The sequence below is a fragment of the Miniopterus schreibersii genome (genome assembly GCF_964146895.1).
Source record: "Miniopterus schreibersii genome assembly, chromosome: 1".
In the NCBI taxonomy this organism is placed as follows: domain Eukaryota; kingdom Metazoa; phylum Chordata; class Mammalia; order Chiroptera; family Miniopteridae; genus Miniopterus; species Miniopterus schreibersii.
In genome coordinates, this window is record NC_138101.1 from 137,723,973 (window position 1) to 137,746,438 (window position 22,466).

Sequence of the window (22,466 nt, forward strand, 5' to 3'; positions counted from 1 at the left end):
ATTTAATTTTGGAAAGATAAGCTATGGATACTGCTTTTAGTTGTAAATGGCATATTACCTTTCCTTTCTTTCTGCTTCCATTGTATTGACAATTGACAGCAAAACCCAAGTCTGATGTTGTAGGTTAGCATCAGGAAGTGCAGCTCATCATTTGAATGGTTGAGACAAGCACAGACTTTCCAAGTGGTCCCAAGGTAAGTCTCCCTCCCTGTACTGTAACTGTGCTGTGTGTTGTTACTAATAGTGGTCAGCTGTAGAATTAACCTGTGTGTGTGTGTGGTCCATCCAGCTGTTGGAATGTCTTCGAGAAGCAAATTAAGCAATAAATATTGAGTAAAAAACAAATTTACAACATGCACATGAAAGGGAAAGATATATGATTAAATTGATAAGACTGTTTTAAGCTTTTTATAAAATAATCAGTGAAAATCAAACACCTCAAAACCTGTTTGTGTCAGGAAATTAAATGACATTTGACTGTTTTGACAGAATATACTTACCTAATTTTAGGTAAGTTTTCCTTCTCTTTACCAAATTCAGTTGAAGAGAGTAAATTGAATGAATAGGTGTGGCTACTCCCTATTTTAATCAATATAGACATGTGCTTTATTTTTTACTATTCAAAAAACTTGCGTTGGTATTATTAAAACTTCCATTAAAAGATTTACTTTATAAGTTTATTATGTCCTAATGGGGAATTTGTCCTATGTCCTTACCTGCTTGTCAGATGTTTGAGAATAATGTTTTAATGTTACTTACTTTCACCCTTGGTGTTTTGCTGTCAGATCGATCCTCACCAAAGTTACTATGCGTCATGGTTTTTACCTTGCTTGTTTCCTTCATAGGGATTTTGTCTGGTTAAACGCTAGGTATTAGAAATTGGCTCTTTAATACAATTAAAACTATTTCCAAAACCAAATTCTTGTTTATTGTTTCTGCCTAAACTTCATGTTGTCTTTCCTCTGCACAAGAGTGAATGGATTGCACTCCACACCTCGTTAATGCCGTGCCGGACAGACCGCAGGGCATGCGAGTGGGTTTGTGTGCGCACCTGCATTTTCTCTAAGGACAGAGATCCTGGCTAATGTGGGAATTTACCACTCTCTTATACCTAAATGATGAACTTCTGCTCACCAGACAATGTGCCTTTGATGATATGGATGTCTTACCTTAGGCGTTGTATATTATGTTCTGTGTATATTACACTTTATGTCATTTTATTACCCAGTGTAAACTTTACTCAAAGTTGGCAGCTATTCCAAAAAGAAAAGGAAAGGAAAAGAAAGGGACTTAAAATGAGAGATGGGATTAGTAATTAATACATTTTTTAAGATAAGGTAGCATGGTGAGAGTATATCATAAGTTTAGGCCTATTTTCTCATTTCTTGCCAGATATGAGCAGAAATATTCTAGGAGGGAGATGAGCCATATAATGGAAGTTCAAAGGGCTCAGCTTTAATCTCTTCACTTATGAAAGCATGGCCAACACCCTTCCTCTCGGGGTCACCGTAAGGAAAAAGTGAAGGAACTTAGCAGAGCGCCCCCTCTCAGAACCGGAGTGGGGCACTAACAGGAGGCCCAAAGCAAAAGCCCTGGAGAGTGTAGGGAATAAGGGGCATATGGAAGGGGTGAGGCCAGGTGACTGGAAATGCTCTCATTCTGAGATGTCTGGCCCAGGGGAAGGAAGAGCTTGGTTATAATATTCTGGATACCCTCTGTCTGCAGAGTAGACACCTGAGGCCCTGGACTCTCACTTTCTCAGCAGCCACAGGAAAGTGTTTTATAGGCAGCCTGCCAGAGGGCAGCTGTAGAGATGCAGTGACCTGCCTCACCTTTCACTCTGAAGTGTTTGGAAATCAGCTGACTGAACAAGCAAACAAACAGCAAAACCTTGGCTGTTTTTAAAGAGTCTTTCTTCTAAAATACTCCTCTAATCTAAAGGAGAAGCGTGTTATCCCATGATCCTTTTATTAGTGGACTTATTCTCAGCTCAAGTTACTGATAAGTCAGGTTTTCAGCTGGCGGAAGTCACTGGCTGGATTTGGGTCACTGCCAGAGAGATGCTCTTATAAGGATTATGTGTAATAAACACCCTATCGTATATCTAATAGTGATCTCTATTGTGAAAGTACATGAAGCCTAACCCCTTGGCTTCTGCCTAGTTGCATAATATTTTCTCAGGGTTGCTTACCAGGAATTCAAAGAGAATTAGGAACTTGAGAGCCATATGGGACTTTAAAGATGGTCTAACCTAGTGTTTTCCAAACTGTGTTCCATTGGAACACTAGTGGCTTTCAACAAGGTTATCAGGTGCCCCTTTAAATGAATTCTGTGGTCAAATAAGTTTGGAAAACACTATTATACAGAGCTAAGTTTCTTTACTAAAGGGCCACTCAAGGCCTTTAATATGATAACCTGAATCGTGGCTCTAAGGGATAGAGCATGATGCTTTTCTCACACTTACTTGACCATGGGGGTCCTTCTGTTATATAACACACATTGTCATCACAAGAATGCCAGGCAGAGGCCAGAAAGCCTAGTCATTGAGAGCATGGCCTCTCATGTTTGACTGCCTGGGTTCAATTCCTGGCTTTACCATTTATTGACTTTATGATCTTTGTGATTCAGTTTCTCCTTCTAAAATGGGAACGCTGGTGATACCTACCCATAGGGTGCTTTAAAAAAAAAATCAAAGAACAGGGCTGAGAACAGTGCCTGGCACATACTTCACTGTCATCATCCTAACATTTCTATAAGAACTGGCATAACACCCTCATTCTGGAGATGGGAAAAGCGAGTTCCCTGTAGTTCACTCATGTAGCCTCCCTCATTCAACAAACTGACCCAGTGCCAATGTGCACCACTTATGATGATTCTACCCCCACAAATGAAGACGAACATGGTATAGTTCCTGCCCCAGAAGATGCACACACCAGTGACATGCCTCAGGTGATAACCTTTAGTAGTAAAGCCAACAACCCAGCCTTCTGACGTCTGTCCTCGAGCTCATTCCCTGATTCTATTCTGAATGAGAATGATCTTTGTAGCCTGGATTGGCAAGCGAGAGTAACAAGCATGGAGCTGAGAAAATAGATTTATTAGGAAAGCAAACTAAAAATATAACAAAGGGAAGGAGGAGGTAGTATGCAGTGACCCACCCAAGAGTCCCTAAATATGGTGGCTTGATGTTTTTCTGGCCACTGTGTCACTGAAGGTCTTCTCTGTGTTTGTCTAGGCATCTCCTCCGAGGGCTTTCCCAGGGACTGCTTCAATGAGCAGTCAGCCACTAAAGACCTTCCCATCAGGGATGGAGGTGCGTGGGTCCTGGGCCATAGAGCTGGACCAGCTTGTCCCTTTCTGCTCCACGAGGAGAGAGAAAAGACAAACAGAAGTGAATTGTACTTGGATCTCCATGTAAGTAGAAATCTTTGTGTTTGTGCTGTGATTCTTTGCAGTCAACAGAGGTTCATTTAATATGCATTTAATGTAAATCATGTTTGTGAAGCTGCAGGAGCTTCATTTTGTGTGTGGGGGGGAGGGGGTCATTGTCTAAAAATTAACCGGTTGCAGAAAACAGATCATGGTAATCTGAAATTTGTGTGCTAGAAAGTGACTTTACAGTTTATCTGAATTTTTTGGAGCCTGCTGTTCACATCAGCTTTGCTGCCTAAACCTCACTGTGGGAATACTCATTTGATGATAGTCACCTCTTAATACCATTTTTCTAAAAATGTGAGGACATATGTTAGCTGACTGATAGGCTCTGGATTCTCCAATGAAACCCAAATAGCCTGTCTTCCTTGCACATTCCTAAACCTTCCTTTCTCTCCAGCTGCTCAAATAACAGGTGAGCAGGTTGGCAGGAAATCTGCAGAATACTAGATTACCCATTTAAAAAACACAGCCTTCTTTCTCATTCATTCTTGTGTTCATTGACACAGAAGCACTGACTGCCCCATACAAAGCAGAGGGCTGAGTTTTAGCTACTTCCACATCGTAGGTGGCCTGATAGGATTGACCAGACTGCCCCACTCTCACCACCCCTCTACACCCTCCTCACCTTCCAGTGTCCTGTCAGAGCTGGGGCTGAGCATTAGGAGTCCAAGAAGCACTTTTCCCCCCTTAAACCCTCATGCCTATTGACAATCTTGTACCCCTAGTTTCTTTGAATACTTTCCAATTCACTACTTTCAGGCCTGGAAGTATGAGTTTGACAAGTGTGGGTTAGGTCTGTGATGTTCATACAGGTGACAATTTTTTCAAGCAACCAAGAACAGAACCTTGTACTTTTCATAACCATAAAACCATAGTCACAGTATGACCTTTTCGAAAAGCATTAGACATCCCAGCTATTGCAAAAGGAGGTTTGGAATGGAACTGAAAGATAAAAAAATCTACAACCCTTTATGAGATGACATGGAAATTTGTAGTTTTGGTTTTGTCCCTCTATATAAGAAGTAAAGTTGTGCACCTTGAGATGTGCTCAAAGAAGTGGGACAGTGACATCTATTGGTGAGATTACTGCAACGTTCAGCTTGCTGCAACGGCAGTCCTGGAGCTTGAAAGTTCAGAAATTGATTTTGAAAGATTTTCTTTTCCTTTTGTGTTTTTTAAAAATTCCATGTCTATGTATTTTTTTAGGCATTAGCTAAACTATGTATTTCTGGTTTTCCTTCTCTCCCCTGTGTATGAAATTATTTCTTAATTTTACTTAGTTTATTTTTAATTATAAAAATCATATGCAATCCTTTTAGAAAATTTGAAATATGTCTTTGAATGGAAAGAGATGATCTGTAATCTCAGCAGCCATTTTACTAAACCGTAAATTTTACTATGCATGATTCATTTCTGCTGAGGGATTTTTTTGACACGTAAACATAGATTTTGTACCCTTTTCTCTTTTTTTCTTTACCAATCAGTTTTATATTTCTTACTCATGAGGTTGCAAATTCTTTAGATGTATCTTAAGTGAATATATATTATCCCACTATAGCATATCCCAACATTTATTTAATTGCTCTCTATTATTGGATGTTGTAACCGTTTCCAATTTTGGAGTAGTATACTACAATTTGGAAGTCAATAGCACTATCACACATGTAATTTTTTCTGTGCCCTTTCTCCTCCTAATATTTTTAGGCTTTTGATACATAGCATTGCATTAATAAGGTCTATTTCCTGAACCAGCCTTTAATGGCATGTACATGTATGCATATATATATAAAACATAAATATAATATTTAAATTATATCTAATATATAAACTATATTTTTTTATAAAGTATTTCCATAAATATATAATAAAATATATATTCTATGTTTCTTGGTCTTCTATTAGTAACTTTTAAAAATTGGGATTTTTTTAGAATTTTCTACATTAGCTTTTTTTAACACTTCAGGCCCTAAGGCTCCTTACCTCCTAGCCCCCTCCCCCCCCCTTCCCGCAGTGACATTTGACTCTCATTGTTTTAAACATTGACATTCTAAGTAGATTTTCCATTTGGAAGGGCTCTAGTGATTTAGTAAAAGTTTATATCCTGTTAATAATCACCACACCAGCTTACGGGGACATCTTTCTCCTGGGGGACTTTGAACACTAAGGTTAGGGGGGTTTATGACTGGCTGGTATTTTGAGCGGCCTTACAGGTTTGGCTCACTTCTGTGTTCTGTGGTGCCACCATCTCAGGGCTCCTTTCCTCAGCCTTTCCCGTGGATGCACTGACAGTCATTAGTGTGCAGGGGTGGGAGGGGAAACACTTAATAACCAGTGGGAGTGTGGCATCCACAAATCAAAATGGTCACTGGCATGAGGGCAGGGAATATTTTAGGCTTTGGGGATCATACAAGTCTTGTGCTGTAACCACTCAACTCTACTGACAAAAGCAGCCATAGAGAATACATACATGAATGTGCCTGTGTTCCAGTAAAAGTTTATATATAGAAGTTTGAGTTTCATATAATTTTCACATGTCAAGAAATATTATTTGTCTTTTGACATCCCCAACCCCATTCATTTAAAAACGTAAAGGTCATTCTTAGCATACAGGCCATTCAAAAACAGGCAGTGGGCCCACCTCTGCTCTAGACCAGGAGTTGAAGATTTCTCTCGCTTCTACCCCTGCCTCAACCACTAACTAGCTATGGTACCTGGGCACTCCCTTAACTTCTGTGGACTTCAGGTTTTTTGTTTGTTTGTTTGTTTGTTTTAATCAAATGCATTTTGATAGAATGTGGAGGAACAGGGACAGATGGAACAAGGTTCCTTTCAGCTATATTATTAGATTTCCTGATTCTTTTATAGGAACATAAATCAACTCGGGGGCAATGAAATTCATGTGGGATGAAAATTAGTTTACTTAAAGGAAACAAATAAATAATATTGTCAGTGTGAAATCTTTGCCCTGATGTGAGGAATAATGTCACATCTCTGATAGCAAGACCAAAATTTGTAGTCTCCTAACTCTATTTGAAGGTACCTACCACTTCTTTCTGCTCCTCCAGTGAAGTCCGCCCCTCCTTCCCCCCCACCCAGTTGTATTGAGGTGTAACTGACATATAACATTGTATAAGTTTAAGATGTACAACATAATGATTTTATATATGTGTATTTTACACAATGATCACCACAGTAAGTTTAGTTAACATTCATCACCTCACAGTTACAAGTTGTTTTTTTCTCTTGTGGTGAGAACTTTTAAAAGCTACTCTCCTAGCAACTTTTAACTATGCAATAGAGTATTATTAACTATAGTCACCATGCTGTACATTAGATCCTCAGAAATTGTTAATCATATACCTGGAAGTCTGTACCTTTTGACTACCTTCACTCTATTTCCACTATCCCTTATCCGTGGCAACCACCCATCTGTTCTCTCTCTGAGTTCAGTTTTGTTTTTTTTAAGATTCCACATATAAGTGAGAACATAGAGTATTTGCCTTTCTCTATCTGACTTATTTCACTTAGCATAATACCCTCAAGAGCCATCCACATTGTGACATTCACCGTTCAGTTACTGAATTGGGAGAAGGTCCCGGGTTCCTTGGGGAAATGGCAGGATGTGGGCTGGAGTTGGACAGACACTAGAGAGATTCAGGGCAGCATCTGTTTACCAACCAGTACGTATTTCAGTGTTTACATAACCAGTGCTGGTCTTGGTGCCACTTGGCTGAATGTCAGCCAGACTACCATGTAGAGAGGTTCTGTTTAGGTGATTATCCGGTCATCCTGCTCAGGCACATTCTGTGGACCATTCTGGGTGATCTACAAAACTCCTGAAAGACTAGACCCAGTACTCAGTCAGTTCCTCTTTAGGTCCTGAGGTTGCTAAATATTCCATAGGATGAACTTATTGTGAAAAAATCATGTTTTATTCTGTTTTTATATTCAAATTTTACTAGTTGTCCTGTATTTTATTTACTAAATCTGGCAACCCTAGGCATCACTTTTCAGGCAGCATTCAAATGCATGAAATGTGTGAATTGCCCTAGGGTGGCATCTGAATATGGAGTGTCCATTTAGAACGTGAGCATTATACAGTTAGCCTTAAGAGGAAGCTTCTTGTCTTCCACCAAACAAGAAGCTACCATTAGCCTTGCCCCTCAGCTTCCAGTGCACTTTGAACCACATACATCAAAGGTGATTGAACATGGACAGACTAAAAGTGCAGTGGGGCTGAGTTTCTTATAACAAGTGCAATTTCTTCCTGAAGATCCCATTTGAGAGGAATCCTCACCATGGAGGATGGTTTATGAAGTGTCTATAAACAAGGGACATGGGTGGAATAGAAATGCCACTAACAAAGGTGTGGCCTGAGATTGGAAAAAAGATAGGAAAAGAGAAGATAAGCGATCATGAAGATTATATATTGGTTGCACAAATCCTGGAAGTAGGATTTTGCATGCCAGCTTTTAAAACACAAACTTTGACCTCTTCTTAGTGATTCTGACTTCTAAGGATCATCTCCATCTCCTTCTCACCTGGGCCCTGAATTATTCTTACTGAATTGGCCTAATTGGATGTAGAAGACATAGCATCATGTTCCAAGTAATTGTATCTTGTGAAGGGAATGGTATAATTAGCAAGTCTACGCCCAACCTTTAGTATCTCACCCAGTAACAAAAACTTCCAGGTATTGATCAATCCCTAAATGCCAGGCACCATCCTTTGAGGTTTCACTATACCTACTGTACAGATAAGGAGAGAGGTTCAGTAAAGTGAGGGGCAAGGACTTGAACCCAAGTCTGTGTCTAGATCCAAGTGCTTAAATCTTAAGCGCCTCCACTCCTGTGGATATTTTTTTGTTGGTTTTTAATTTAAGAAACAAAGAAATCTATTTTTTAAAGATTTTTCATTGATTTTTAGAGAGAGAGGGAAGGAGAGGGAGAGACAGAGAAACATTGATTGGCTATTTCCTGCATGCCCCCCAACCGGGAGATTAAGCCTGCAACCTGGGCATGTTAACCCACAACCCACAACCTTTCAGTGCATGGGATGGTGCCCAATCGAGTCACAATGACCAGGGCCAAAGAAATGCATTTAATGGATATGAGTTAGCTCCCATAATCAGTGAGAAGGATTGAGAACCAGGCTCAGAATTAAATAACTAAAACTACAGCCAAATCACCCCACAGACCTCAATTCAGTGAAGATTCTGCAACTGCTACTGTGGAACACTAGATGTCTCAGTGTGCATTTTAAAGATCCTGGGCCTTTAAAATGAATGGGGAAACACTGATGGGAGCATGAGCAGATTTCAGTCCTTCCACCTCCCTTCACTCTTAAATGTCAAATTCCACAGCGTAAGTAGATTCCACAGCAAAAAACACACGGTGCTGTCTGACATGGTGCCTTTGCAGTAGATGGGAAGGGCCACCTCCTTGGCTTCTTTTCATGGAAGCCAATGAGAGCCTACCACCTAACGCTAAAGGCCACAGATGGACTTACCCGAAACATTAGGAACTTCATGACAGTGAAGCTTGTATTTGCAAGTGAATTCAGAAATATCAAAGTAGCTTGTTTTCTGAAGAGATGTGTTATTCTGTGAGTATATATGTGTGAGTGTATGTGTGCAGGAAAGACAGAATGAGAAAGACAGAGGAAGAGAGACAGAGATCACTTGTCTGTTGGCTGTGTAATAAATGATCAAGAATTGATACAGGGAAAAAGAACAGTTGGAAATGATGAATTATTAGAGAATTGTCTTTTTTACCTTACAAACTCATCACTTTAAGTCATGATAAAACAATTGGAAAGGAGTTATCTAATTTTATTTCTAAACCCCATGAAAGTTAACCAGTTATCTCAAATTGGTGTGGAATGTTAAGACATTAAATTAAATAGAAATCCTCATAATATGCCAACCATAAAGTTCAACTCTCATGCCATTTACCTGCCTCCCTTAATATCCACCTCTCTTCTCTATATACTACAAGATAAGGACACATCTAGCAACATCTCAGATTTCTTTGTGAAACAAAAGGAACAATAAGTTTGGCTTAATCATTGAACCATAGTAATGGTTAGTGGAACTGTGAAGTTTGCTTTTTTTTGATTTAGATAACGCTTAGTGTCCTTGATTTCCTCTTTGTCTATTCTGATGTGAAATATATTAGCTGCTCATGTAAAATTTGGACTCTTGAGATTTTACATAGAGAAAACTTTGTATTATGCTTTCAGAGCTGGAGACAACGTAGAATAGAATTGAATTTTGTAAAAATGTTGAGAAATTTATCTAGAAATTGTATTTAAATGAGTTGGAATATTGCGACTGAAATACCTTATTTGGTTTCTCTAAAATTCAAATAATTGCTTTTTTGCCCCCTTTGAACAAGTTCCATGTTTTCAGCCTCCCTTTTCTGTCTTAAAAACTGCAGTGCTCTGTGCACTCATTGGACTTGCAGTGCTGTGAGCTTCAGATGGTCTCTGTAAACCCTGGTCCCTTTCTACGTGTATCATTTATGTTCCACGTGTGTATTTCTGAAAAGTACTTTCTTTCTCCCCTCTCCAGGATAAAGATGGTAATTTATGGTTAAAATTACAACGCCTCATGACCCATTTAGAATTTGAAATGCCATAGTCTTTGCCTAGAGAATGTTAGAGCATTTCTGTGTTAACATAAGGCTCCAGTTTTTATGGCCCAGTTGTTTTTTCTTGTCTTTTGATCTTTGCAGGCTTTAATTAAGCCACCTGGAGTTATTATTATTATTTCTAAATTGGGTTAAGAACTGCAGCTACTACATAAATGTACTGTGTATGAACATTATAAACTTCCTTCTCCAGCTACAGAAAGTAAGTGACATTGATTGTAGGAGCTGTTAGAACATTTCTTCAAAATATTTCATGGTACTTTGTGAAGTGTTGAAATGACAGCAGTGCCATATATACTATATATGTTTTATTTAAGTACCAGATTAAAATGATGTATAAAATGGAGGCAATAATGAGTGTATTTCAAAACCATGGCAATGTGACTCCTCTCCCCCACTGGTTGATCCCTGCAACTATACACGCTCTATGATAGTGATGGCCATGCCTCTGTCTACTATCTGTGGTGAATCAAGTAAGCACTGCATTAAGACTATTAGCACATTTAATTCTTAGGGCAATCCCTGTGAGTTAAATATTTTCCCTGCTGTATACATGTAGACTCTGGCTCATAGAAGTTCAGGAACTTGCCTGAGTAACAGTTAGTGTGTGACTGGGAAGTAATCCCTCTTACTGAGCGCATACACTCTACTTCAAAGCCACAGCTCTTGCCTCTCCTCTACTTTTTTCCTGCCCTCTCTTCAACTGTGTTCAACAATAGGATCATAATTGTGGCACTGCCTCGCTTACTTTCTTCTCCTTTGTAATTTCAATGCATTTACATTCGTTTCCACATTTTTTTTCTCTTAAAATGACAAAATCTTGTGAGTTAACTTCAAGGAATCATCACTGATCAAGTCAGGGCTCATCATCTTTGTGTCCTTTCTGTCTTCTGCAGATTCCTTCTAACTTCAGTAGCCATTTGGTTCTGGTGACCTGGTGAGTCACTCGGCCCCATTTTGATGTCTCAGTGTGAAAGAGAACTGTCATGAAATACCATAGTTCTCTGAGTTATTGTAATGAAAAGAATGAACATTTAGAATCAGGTTGATCCAATTCAGATTTTGGCTTTGCCACTCATTGGTTGTTTAATCTTGGAACTGACCTAATTTCTCTGAACCTCAGTATTAATATTGCCAGCAGTATTCAAACAGTAATCAGTAGCTAGACATGGCTATTAATTAAAATTAAGTAAAATCAAAAGTTCATTTCCTCAGTCAGTCACACTAGCCACATTTTAAGTTCTCGGAGGCCACCTGTGGCCAATATCTGCTGTCCTGGATGACACAGATATAGAACATTTCCATTACTGCAGAAACTTGCACTGGACATCGCTAATCTATATAATGAGGTCAGTGATACCTTTCTCCTAGCGTTATGGAGGGATTAAGGTCCCAGAAAACTTGCCCAAAGAATCTAGGATGGTACCTACTTGGGACAAGAATGACACTCTAAAAAAATGCTAGCTCTCTCCCTTTTTCCCTATTATGCATGTTTTTCTAATCTACCTTCATTTTGTTTTAGGTAAATCCTCGCTTTCCCTAACATTCCCACCTTTAAATTTAAAAAACAATTTAAAATGATACCACCCGGATCTTTAGTGTTTGAACTAATATTCTCAAAACAACTTTTACTTTAAAAAATTAAGGAAGGGAAAGAAAAAGATACTCAGTATTAGCACAGTCAATGGCTGTCTAGTTTTATGACTTGGGAAGCAGGAGCATATGGGCTGCAATAGGTATGTATGGCTTATTAGATTCCAGATCTTCATCTAAAGCTTTTATCATGATCAACCTCAGCCACAATGAAATGCTTCCTGCATGGACGTCATGGCTTCTGTTGTGATTGCCCATGAGGGACATCAATATTATTCATTTTGGAAAAGCCCAAAATCCTTCAAAAACTTGTCCCAGGAAATTCTGTATCTTAAAGAATGCTTCTTTTTTCTCTCTCTCCCTTTCAGTTTCACAAGTAAGTCCCAGCCTTTCCTTTTCCCTCTTACATAATTTTTGTCATCGGCATAACAGTGCTAAGGGACTGCATTTGCAGAATCTTCATCACCATCTATCAATAGACTCTTCAGAAAAGGATTTTCTTGAGAGAATCCAAATTCATGGATCTTTTTCTTTTTTCCTGAAATGATTGAGTTGGTTTAAAAATCATCTTGGAGCCCAGGAAAAGCAATAAAGAACAGGGTGAACTCTGTCACCTTCTACAGTGGCAACCTGGGAAAACTTCAAGCTAATTACTCTCTTCAGGTGATGGAAAAAACCAATCCAGAGAGCATTTGCCCTGAAACACCCCAAGGGATCCCTTGAAAGAATTTTCTTTGGAACTCCATTCACTCGTGGCACAGATGTGGCGTGGGGAGGCATATTTAGTAGGCCTTTCTATAACGAACAATCCTGTTCAGACCAAAGGGCCCTTCTGCCCAAGTGCATATGTACGGGAGGGGCACCTTCCTGCCCTGGCTGTCAGTTCATTAGTAATAATCTGTTTCATATTGACAGAGTTAAAAAATAGTTCTGTTGGATGCTGGTGGCTGTCCCTAAGAAAGTTGTTTCTTTCCTATGAAAACATATCATACCCATACAGGGCTTACTATGTGCCAGGCATCAATGAGAGTGTCAAACAGATAAGAGTTTATTTAATGCTCTTAACAACCCATAAAGTAAGTACTTTTATTCCCAGTTCCCAGCTGAGGAGGCTGAGGCATAGGGCGCTTGTATACCTTACCTAAGGTCAAGCTTCCTGAAAGGTCAGAGTAGGATGTAAGCACACGACCCAGGGACAGGTTCTTAACTACAACTGCCCTCATTCCTTGATCCCTGAAAGATCACATACCTACCGCTCTCTTCTTTCTTCCAGCTTCACCACAGCCTCTTCTCTTCCCTTTGAGAGTCTTCTAGTTTGTTACCTACATTCAACACATTTCCACGCAGTCCTTGCTGCTGCTCAATAGAAAAAGGCCTTAATCACTGCGACCTGTCCTTGCAGGAGGCAAGTGCAGCCTGTTTTCTTTTTTAACCAATTAGTAAAAACAGTTGCCAGCTTCTGATAGGCTGACGCAGAGGGGCTGTGTTAAGTGTAGTGTTAGTTGGCGGGGGGGGGGGGGGGGAAGCCCCACGGGGAAGGCAGGGTCGGTGCTGCAAAACTAAAACACAAGGGGAGGCCTAAGGAGGTCTCTGGTGGTGTCTTTCATTTGGCCCCATAGTCCCATTCTGAAGATGTGGAGAATGAGCATTAGGAGGCTGCTGATCAGGAAGAAGGTAAGGTCACGTGCCAGGGCAGTAGTAGGGGGTGCGATGAGGGGTGGACAGGGGTCCGGACACCTGTTTCCATCTTGCTGCTATGCCTGAGCAGTGTGGACTGGTACCAGTGAGTTAGCCTCTCTTGACTCCTGATGCCTTCCTCTTTACAATAAGAAGGTTGAGCTCATTGATGTCTAATATTTCTGAAGTCCCATTCAGCCTCCCAACAATATGATTGTACCCAAATTCTTTTATAACCTACACTCCTTCCGTATGGCTTCTCCCTCATTAACAAATGCCTTTTGGAGTACTCGTGATGTCATAATTTTCTGAGATCTCACCTTCATTTGGGAAGTTAGAACATACTTCCTGAACCCCCAAATCCCACCTCCACCCATCACTCCCACTCATACCTTTATTCATAGTTTACTTACTTTTCCCCAGTCTAATGCTCTGAACTTTTTCCTTTCACAGTAATAGTTTCTACACTCTTACCCTTACTAATTTTAACTCCACTTTCTACTTGCTACCTCAAGCAACGGTCACAAGAACCTAGCTGAACCACTTCAGGAAGCTGGAAGCAATTAGTCATTCAGTTCAAGCCCAGAACTTGAAATAAATTGGATAAAGAGAAACAGGAGAATTAAGTAGCCTAACCCTGTGAAATGTAATCTCATTTGCTTTACTTTTTCCTTGCTTTTCAGGGTTTTATTAAAATGTGGGAAGGAATTATCTAAGCTGAAGGGTAGGGGTGGTGGAGGCCACACAGGGTGAGGGGAAGTGGCTCTAGGAAGTTTTCCTTTCAGGCAGCGTCCAACTTCTGCAAACTGATTTATTTTTTTAAGTTTTTAATGCTGCTACCATGAGGTGATGTGCCTTTTTTTGTTGCAATCACCTTTTTAAGGCTTATCTTGCCAGGCACCTCTTTGTTGGACTAATGTTCTTATTGCCATGAGATACAATTGGCTGCAGCCTCAATCTGAGAGGATAGTGAGATGAGAGGAACATGGAAAATTCACAGGTAGTAAATTATCCACACAAATACATACTATGCTCCATTTTCAAGTAGCTGGGTACTGATTGTTTTTTAACAAATAGTTACAAAGAACATCATGTGGGTCAAATGCTACCTAATTATTTATCGTGTCTGTTTTAACTTAGTGGTCTAAGGTAGATCATTTTTACTTGGCTTTCTGCTCAAGTGTAGCTATTAAAGAGCTTAAGTGTCTTGAGGTTAGAACAAAAGACAATCAGGTGAAGTTGTAAAGGTGACAGTCTTAGTCTTGGCTGTCCTCGGTTTTGGGTAGTAGGTGCTTAAGTATTTATAACAGAATAAGACGCTGGGATAAATAACATCCAAGAGAAGTGATTATTCCCCACCCCACTCCCCTGCAAATGTTACAGCATTAAATGGAATCATTTTTTCAAACCAACTAAGATTAAATGTGTAGGTTGCTTATTTGAACATTACAGCCTGAAACATTTTTCAATTTCCTAAATGACCAGAAGTAGTAATGTTTTTGATGGTCGTGAGAACCAGTGGCCTGAAAGAGAGTCAATATTCAGATTTCTACTTGAACTACTGTGTGGCTCTTTCTCGATCATCCTATTTAGGTGTTCACTGCTTGCTTCCATTCAAAATTGTCTTAGGTCCACCTAATGCTGTTCAGACTGGGTCTGGGGTATAGAGTACTTGGTTACAGTCTATGAACAGAATCACCTCTTTCTTGGCTGATTTCCCCTATTAAGCTACACATTTCATGAAGCTGGAGGGCTGGAGTTTCTTCATCTGTATCCCAGGAGCTTTGTACACAGTAGGTACTTAATAATGCCTGTTGGGTGAAAATGCCTCTGTGATAGGATTCGTGCTTCCTGAATGAAGGGGAATTGCAGGAGCAAGCTGGAAAGCCTCTGGATGTATTTGAGGTCAGAGGATTCTGTGTCTTGATTGTGACCAGCAGAAAAACCAGCTAAGAATTTTTCCCTGATTTTTCTAAGCAGCCCCTCTAGGCCTTTTTCCTAAATTACAACAAGGGAAAAGCATGGTCATTCTCATTAAGTTTTTTGCAAAGTCAGTCTTCTGTGTCATCTTAGAGGGTAAAGTACATAATACATTCTACTGAGACCACCAACCACGTGGATTGACACGCCTTCACACTTCGTGATTCTGGTGTGTGGGGCATCCTCTTTTGGCAGGAGGTGGAAGTCAAGGTTTTAGAAGGGCGATTCAGAGTGTGGATTCTGGAGCCCGATGGCCTGGATTCAAGTTCTCATTTTGCCACTCACCAATGCTGTGGGCATGGGAAAGCTGCCTTGTCCTGCTGTGCTTCCAAATAGGAACAAGAGAATAATACCGACCTCCTAGTTACACGTATCAGTCAGCTAATGTAGAACAGTGCTTGGCACATAGTAAACACCTAATAAATGTTAGATATTATTACTATTCTCCACTCATTAGCTGTGCAACCTGGGGCAGTTATGTTCTCTTGGCCATGGTCGCTTCACTTTTAAAATGAACCTAATAATACCTAACCCACCTAGAGGGGCTGGAATCCAATCATCTCCTGGGACCCAAGACTCGCCCCCCTTTCCATGATGAATTGGCATCCTGGGCACTGAGAGGATTCTGAAACTTTATAATTCTGCTCCATGCTGTAGCGTAAAAGGGCCAACAAGCCTCTCCAGTGTATGTCCCATTTTGTCCAAATCTGCCGAGGGTTCTTGCAACGTATTCTGGAAATCAGTAAGTAGTTATGTCTGAGAAAGGGGAGCCTTCTCAGTGAAAGAAAGAAAACACGCAGCATGTGCCGTGTCGCCTCCCCTCACGGGTATATCGGACGACTGATCTTACTGGCTGGTGTGATGATTCCTTTTCTCCTCAGCCTTGAAGCAGCGGAAGTCTGATTTTATCAATGCACATTTTCTCTAGACAGGAAGCTGGTTCTGAGCCTTAAATGGCACCAATGAATATTTGCGTGTGTGTAGTGGCCCTTTTTGATTGTCTGTGCCCTAGTTAATAATCCCAAAATATACTAGGATCAGTGGCAAACAGGAAAGTATCCATTTAGACACAAGGTCAAGTCAGGGATTAGAAAGTACTGTTTTAACTCTCCCATAGGGATTGATGGAATATACTATGTGCCCTTTTTGTGGGAGGGTCCCCTTTGAACACACTGCTAGAGAAATGTGTTATTGCAATCAGCATTCCTCAGTATGAATATTTACTGGGGAACATGATACAAGTTATCAGTGTGGGACCCTCAGCCATTCCCTGCTTGCAGAGAAGGCAAGACTGCCATTTGGCTTGTGGCAACAACTTCTGATTTGCAGAATAAATTGCTATTTACATTTAACACTTGGGCTCAATCTTCTTACAGTGTTGCCCAAAGTGAGCAGGTGATTACTACTGAGCCATGATAACTATTAAGCCGGCTCTACTCTCCTGATCCAGCACAGTGCCTTCTCTATCCCAGGTGCTTACTAAATGCCTGCTGACTGGACAGGATTTGAAAGAGAAACACGGAGACCTTCAGGTACGACAGGAAGCTGTCCCAAGAGGCAACTAGGCAGCTGGGAAACAGGGCTGCAATTTTTCCACGACCTCAGTTGCCAAGGTCCCCAGCCTATAATCTGTGTTGCGAACTACACTGAGCTGATGGCGGGTGGTGGTTTTGTCTGTCCGGTTTTTGTCTTAGGCAAATTGGGTCTGTGATAGAGACCTGGCTGATAGAGACCTTTCAGATGTTTTGTCCCTTAGGGGAACGTGGCTCCTTGGGGACCTTTGGTGAATTGCTTTCCCTAACAAGGCAGGTTGTGTGTTACCTTGTACCACACCGGGTTTCATTTCGTTGGTGGGATCACTGAAGCAGAGAGAGGTGCCCTTTAGCCACCAGGATTCCTAAGAAAGCCAGGAAGCCAGCGCTGCTGAAGAAGCCTGAGGTTGTCAGGGAGTGCGAGGGTAATCATTCCTGCGGGGCTGGGGCTGTTTACTCTGCCACCCTCCTAGGGCTGGTGGACACTGGGCGTGGTGGGCGTGCTTGCCTAAGTACCTGTTTGTGGAACACTGAGACACCAGGGCTGAGCTAGAGCAGCAGTAACCTGAAACCAGTCGCGTTGGTTTTCCTACTCTGGCCCGGGCAGCTAAAATCTGCATTCCAGATGAAACCTGCAGGGAAGCGGAAGAAAGCACTTTAAAAAAAAAAATAAAAAAATCTTCAAGGGCAGTAAATGAACTGCTTTTGAGTTCCAGGCCTTTTGAGATGATCTATTTCTTCTTTACTTGTTTCTTTGCTTCGGGCCTTGAGAGTGGCCGTTGGTGTGTGCGTGCCCTGCTAGTTTGTGGGTTTGTTTTTTTTTTGGCCTGGACGGCACAGCTTCTGACCATAATTTCGGTGGCAAAGGAGGGCCCGTAAGAAGTCTTGAGTCATCTTCTGCTGATTTACTTCTGGATTTCTCGGGCTGCTCGGGGGTGGTGGAGGGCTGTCAGGCTCAGCGTGCCGGCTCAGCACTTTCTGGAGCCTCCCTGGCTCGCCAATGAGGAAGTTGAAAGCCACCCGGAGAAAGACAGGCACTGGGGCGGAGCTGCGGTGAAGTCCGGGGCCGGGATGGCCGGGGCAGGCTGACTCTGCTCGCGACAAAAAGCCTTTTGTGCGCGGGGATAAATACGGAAGTCCCCGAGGAGCAGCCTGCCGCCCGTGTGTAGTAAGGTGCGCAGCCCCCGCTGCTCCCGGCAGACGGCTCCGCGGACTCGCACGGCCGCCCCGGGCGCCCGGCGCACAGGCCGGAAGGAGAGCGCAGGGATTGGCCCGAAGAGGCCCCGGAGCGCGCTCGCTGCGCTGCGCTGCGCTGCGCCGCGCCGCCGGAGTCCGGCTGCCGGGTCCTGTTGCGCGCTGCCCTGTAAGTTAAGAGCTGATGGAGTGGATAAACTGAGAGCAGGGGAAGGTAACCCAAGGCAGGACGGCCGTCGAGGGCACCGCTGCGGGACATGGAGGACCTTGGTAACCCCGTGAATGGCAGTGATGTCTCGGGACCAGACAAGCCTGAAGCTGGCCCTGAGATGGCTCAGTCCATCCTGAGCAAGTTCTCCATGAAATCCCTGTTTGGGTTTGCGAATAAGTTGGAACCCGTGAAGCCCGACGAGGAAGACGTGGTGCTGCGGGCGTTCCACAGCTTGGTGGCCGGTCGCACGCCGCAGGCGGGTGACCCCGGCGAGGGCTCGGATGAGCAGGAGGCGGAGGCTCGGGTTCCACCGGGCCCCGGGAATGATGGGGAGGCCGCACGGGTGGACACCCAGACGGAGCCGGAGGGCAGTGAGAGGCAAGCAGGGGCAGGGGTTTCTCTCCCTGCCCAGGAGCCTGTTCCCCTCGCCGCCCTGAGCGTGAGCAGAGACGATGCCATTCTGGTTCGCGGGACCCTGGTGACCATCAGCAGTGATTCCGACTCTGACGACGGTGGCCAGGAGCCAGAAGAGGGAAGCACCACCAATGGCCCGAAGCCCCCGAGTGTTGCTTTATCTGAGCCATCGGAGGAGCCCCTGGAAAAGCCAGGAGACTGTAGGGAGCTTGTTGCCACCGGAGAGAGGGATGCTGACCAGCTGGGCGCCCGAGGCCCGCCCGGGGCTCCGCCTGAGACAGGTAGCCAGCCCGGGCCTGGCGACGGTGGTCTGCACGCGGAGCACAGCCCCGGCCAAGGACACGCCGGAGGAGAAGGAGGTGCCCAGGCCCCAGCCGTGGGGACAGACCAGAGCTTGAGTGTTGCCGTCGCCGAGAACACCTCTTCTAAAAAAGACGCCCCTGGAGAGAAGTTCCAGCTCCCAGCTTTTTTTAGTGGGCTTCGCGTGCTGAAGAAGGGAGCCCCGGCCGAGGGTGGGGAGACCATCACCGAAATCAAGCCGAAGGATGGGGACCTGGCTTTGCTCAAGTTGACCCAGCCCGTCCAGAAGTCCCTAGCACAGGCTGGGCCGCAGACGGGGCCGCAGACGGGGAAGACTGGGGACAAGACAAGTGACCTGAAGGCCACTCCCACTCTCCTGGAGCAGCTCTCCCAGCTCCTCAGCATTGACATGCCCAGAGCCGAACCGAGGGCAGAAGACCCTGAGCCGCCCCGGGGAGGAGAGATGGGCTGCAGCGGGGCCCAGGAGAGCCAGGGCGGCCCCGGAGAAGCCCAGACCCAGGGGGGAGAGGTCAAGCCAAAGCCACCAGAAACCGCCTTGGAGGCCTTTAAAGCCTTGTTCATCCGTCCCCCCAAAAAGGGGACCACCGCCGACATCTCTGAGCTGGAGGCTCTCAAGCGCAAGATGAGACATGAGAAGGAGTCCCTAAGAGCCGTGTTTGAACGGTCCAAGGCAAGGCCAGCCGAGGGCCCCTCTGATTCCAGAAGCGTATGTAGAATTGGGTTTCCCATTTTTAATCATAAAATGTGATGCTGCTGTATTTCTCTTGAGGTTTCCTGTCCAAGGGAATGCCCGTCACCTGTCGTTAGTGACTGTCTTTTAGGTGAGAGATGTTCATATTGAAATTGTCCTTGTAAGGCGTGGGGAGTTGGACAGAAGTGTTTTCCTCCTTCCTTGTATTTTTATGGATTGTCAGAAGAGAGGTATCTGTAAATACAGCCGGTAGGAAAGAGAACCTGTCACTCCCAGTTCAAGCGTTAATGGTAAATGTTCTTATAAAACTAAGCAGCATGAGGGTGCACTGCAATATGGAAACACCGCCCAGATTTCCTCACCGCTAAATTATATACCTCGGTGAAGAGTATTTTTCCTTTATATGTCTGCCGGTCGGCGGAATACTTGTTTGTGATGTAATTGAAATGTTCTGTGTTGGTTACAAGGCATCCTGATTGAGCACTGGATTTAAAATGAGGCCTGGATTTTATTTCTAACAATGCCATTTACTGTCTGGGTGACCTTGATCATCTCTGAGCCTCAGTCTCCTCATGAGGAGAAAAGAAAAAAAAAAGGAATAACCCTCACCTTTTATGGTGGCTGTGAAGATTAAGTGAAGTTAGTGTACGGTAACTATCTAATTAATAAAAGCTGTTATTCAAAGAAAATTAATTTGATAACTTATAAAGACTACCTGTCCAGTAGATCTTAGAGGTACATAAGGACAGCAAAGAGAATTTCTTGGTTTGTATCAACTCAGAATATGACAGTTTCCTCTTAAATACTTGATCAGTTAAAATGTTAAAAATTGAAAAGTCTTCGGAAGAATTATCTTGAGTTGTAGTTAAAAACTAAACACAATATAACACTCGCATAGTCGTAAAAATCAACAGGTTAAAAACAGCCTGAATACGAAGGACATTTCACTATCATTTTTTTAATAGGAAAGAAAAGAGAATTGAAATAGCAATGTGGGGTGCTTGAGAAGTGTATCTACGCCTACAGCTAATGTTCATGGGAAATGAAAGAGTAGGCATTATAAATAACTGTGGAGTTGTTTGGGATACACTTGTAAACATTTCTATAAAAGTACTTGATTGTAGTACATTTGTATCTATATCTTCAGTTCAAAGTATATTTGTGATTTTTTTTAAAGATAGTTACATGATAAAAATCATCTATCAAGGGTTGTGTAATACTTGGCTTTGAGGTGTTTTTTTAAATTTTTTTATTGAAGTATAATCAACATACAACATTATATTAGTTTCAGGTGTACAGCATGATTCCTTTGACATTTGTATATATGACGAAACAATTAGCACAGTAAGACTCTTTACCCTCTCTATCCCCATACAGAGTTACACATTTCTTTTCTTGCGATGAGAACATTTAAAATTTACTTTCTTAATAACTTTCAAATTTAAAATACAACATTATTGACAACAGTTACCATGCTGTATATTAATTACATCCCAATAGCCTTGAGTTGTTTTTTGACTTTCACTCCCACTGATCACTTTACCTTTCTGGGAAAGGATCATGGAGCGCAATGTGCAACTGGCCATTAATATTAATTTTCTTAATGTTAGAGTCAGCATGTTTGTTTTGGGGGAATAATTGGCTTTGGCCATATTTCATTTAACTTATTCTTTTCTTTGCCCACTTTTTAAACAGCCTGAGCACAGCCCCACTGAGCAGGACGATAGAACTCCTGGCAGACTCCAAGCTGTCTGGCCACCCCCAAAGACAAAGGACACAGAAGAAAAAGTGGGATTGAAGTACACTGAAGCAGGTAATGTGAAAACAGGCCAGGTACCCAGGAATGGATCTCCTGCTGCAATGGCTTTTAGTTCCAACTCAGGAGACTCGCAGAATTTGAGTTTTTGTTTCGTTATAAAATATAATGCTGAAGGCTTTTCTTTTTGGTTGTGCCTTTAAAGTGCACCCTTGAACGCTTATCGTTAATGAATCTCTTGGAGATGAAAGGTGAATGCAGTGGAATGAATGAAGGGGGGGCATGTCGGTAAAGTAGGAGACCCTTTGGGGAACTAATGGAGAAGGTAGATTACAAATTCCTCAGGAAGCAGGTGGTTGGCCCTCTGTAATGCGTGAGCTGGCAGGGCTGCTGGAAGAGGCAGAGTATGGTTCTCCAGAGCTGTAATCTGATTTGCTGTTTGTCTGTGACTAATGCTTTTGAGCTGCAGGAACCTTGTGCAGAGTGAATGTACAGATACCATATCAGTTACCCTTTCACTTTTGTTAGACGAAAGCTTTCTTTAATGCATGGCCATTTTTAAAGGAACCTAACTCTCTGGAAACCTTCCCAGGGGCTTTGCTTGAATATATTTAAATGGAGTGGGAATCTAGATATTTTTACTCTGTAAGTGAAAGGTTCACATGAAATTTTAAAAAGAAATGAAGAAGGAAAGGATAGTGTGTCGTATTGTATACATGTGTGTCTGTATGCGTCTCTACTGAAACCTCTGTCATCTGGTTTTTGAAGATCACCTATGCAGGCTTTATTCTGCTGGTTGTCTTAGGTGTGTTCATGTTAAGGTCCGTCTACCTGGTTATAGAAAAGTACTTCTTTCAGTTCTGTTCATTGACAGACCTAAGTGGATCAAAGTTTAAGTGATTTAGTAATGTATGGGCTTTTCTGCAGTGTCGTAAAGTTGCGTCAGTGACTGAGAACACAGACGAACGTCACTCCACAACCTGATTGCACAATTGCAGACTTCTCACCACCC

The 22,466-nt window shown here is 42.5% G+C and overlaps 1 protein-coding gene across 3 annotated transcripts in view; it reads left to right on the forward strand.

Annotated features, from left to right (window-relative positions):
- Nucleotides 1–22,466, forward strand: part of FMN1 (formin 1) — a gene marked incomplete at its 5' end in the record, with an annotated part of 348,552 nt that overhangs the window by 72,867 nt on the left and 253,219 nt on the right. The window contains 2 exons of one of the 3 annotated variants that reach the window (XM_081137909.1): nucleotides 3,236–3,414; nucleotides 21,394–21,511. The exons of 1 other annotated variant lie outside the window; for it this stretch is intronic. In XM_081137909.1, the coding sequence (XP_080994035.1) occupies nucleotides 3,236–3,414; nucleotides 21,394–21,511 (297 nt within the window). Of the gene's footprint in view, nucleotides 1–3,235; nucleotides 3,415–16,418; nucleotides 19,714–21,393; nucleotides 21,512–22,466 lie in introns of those variants that run through there. One more of the 3 variants, XM_081137911.1, reaches the window with a different exon arrangement.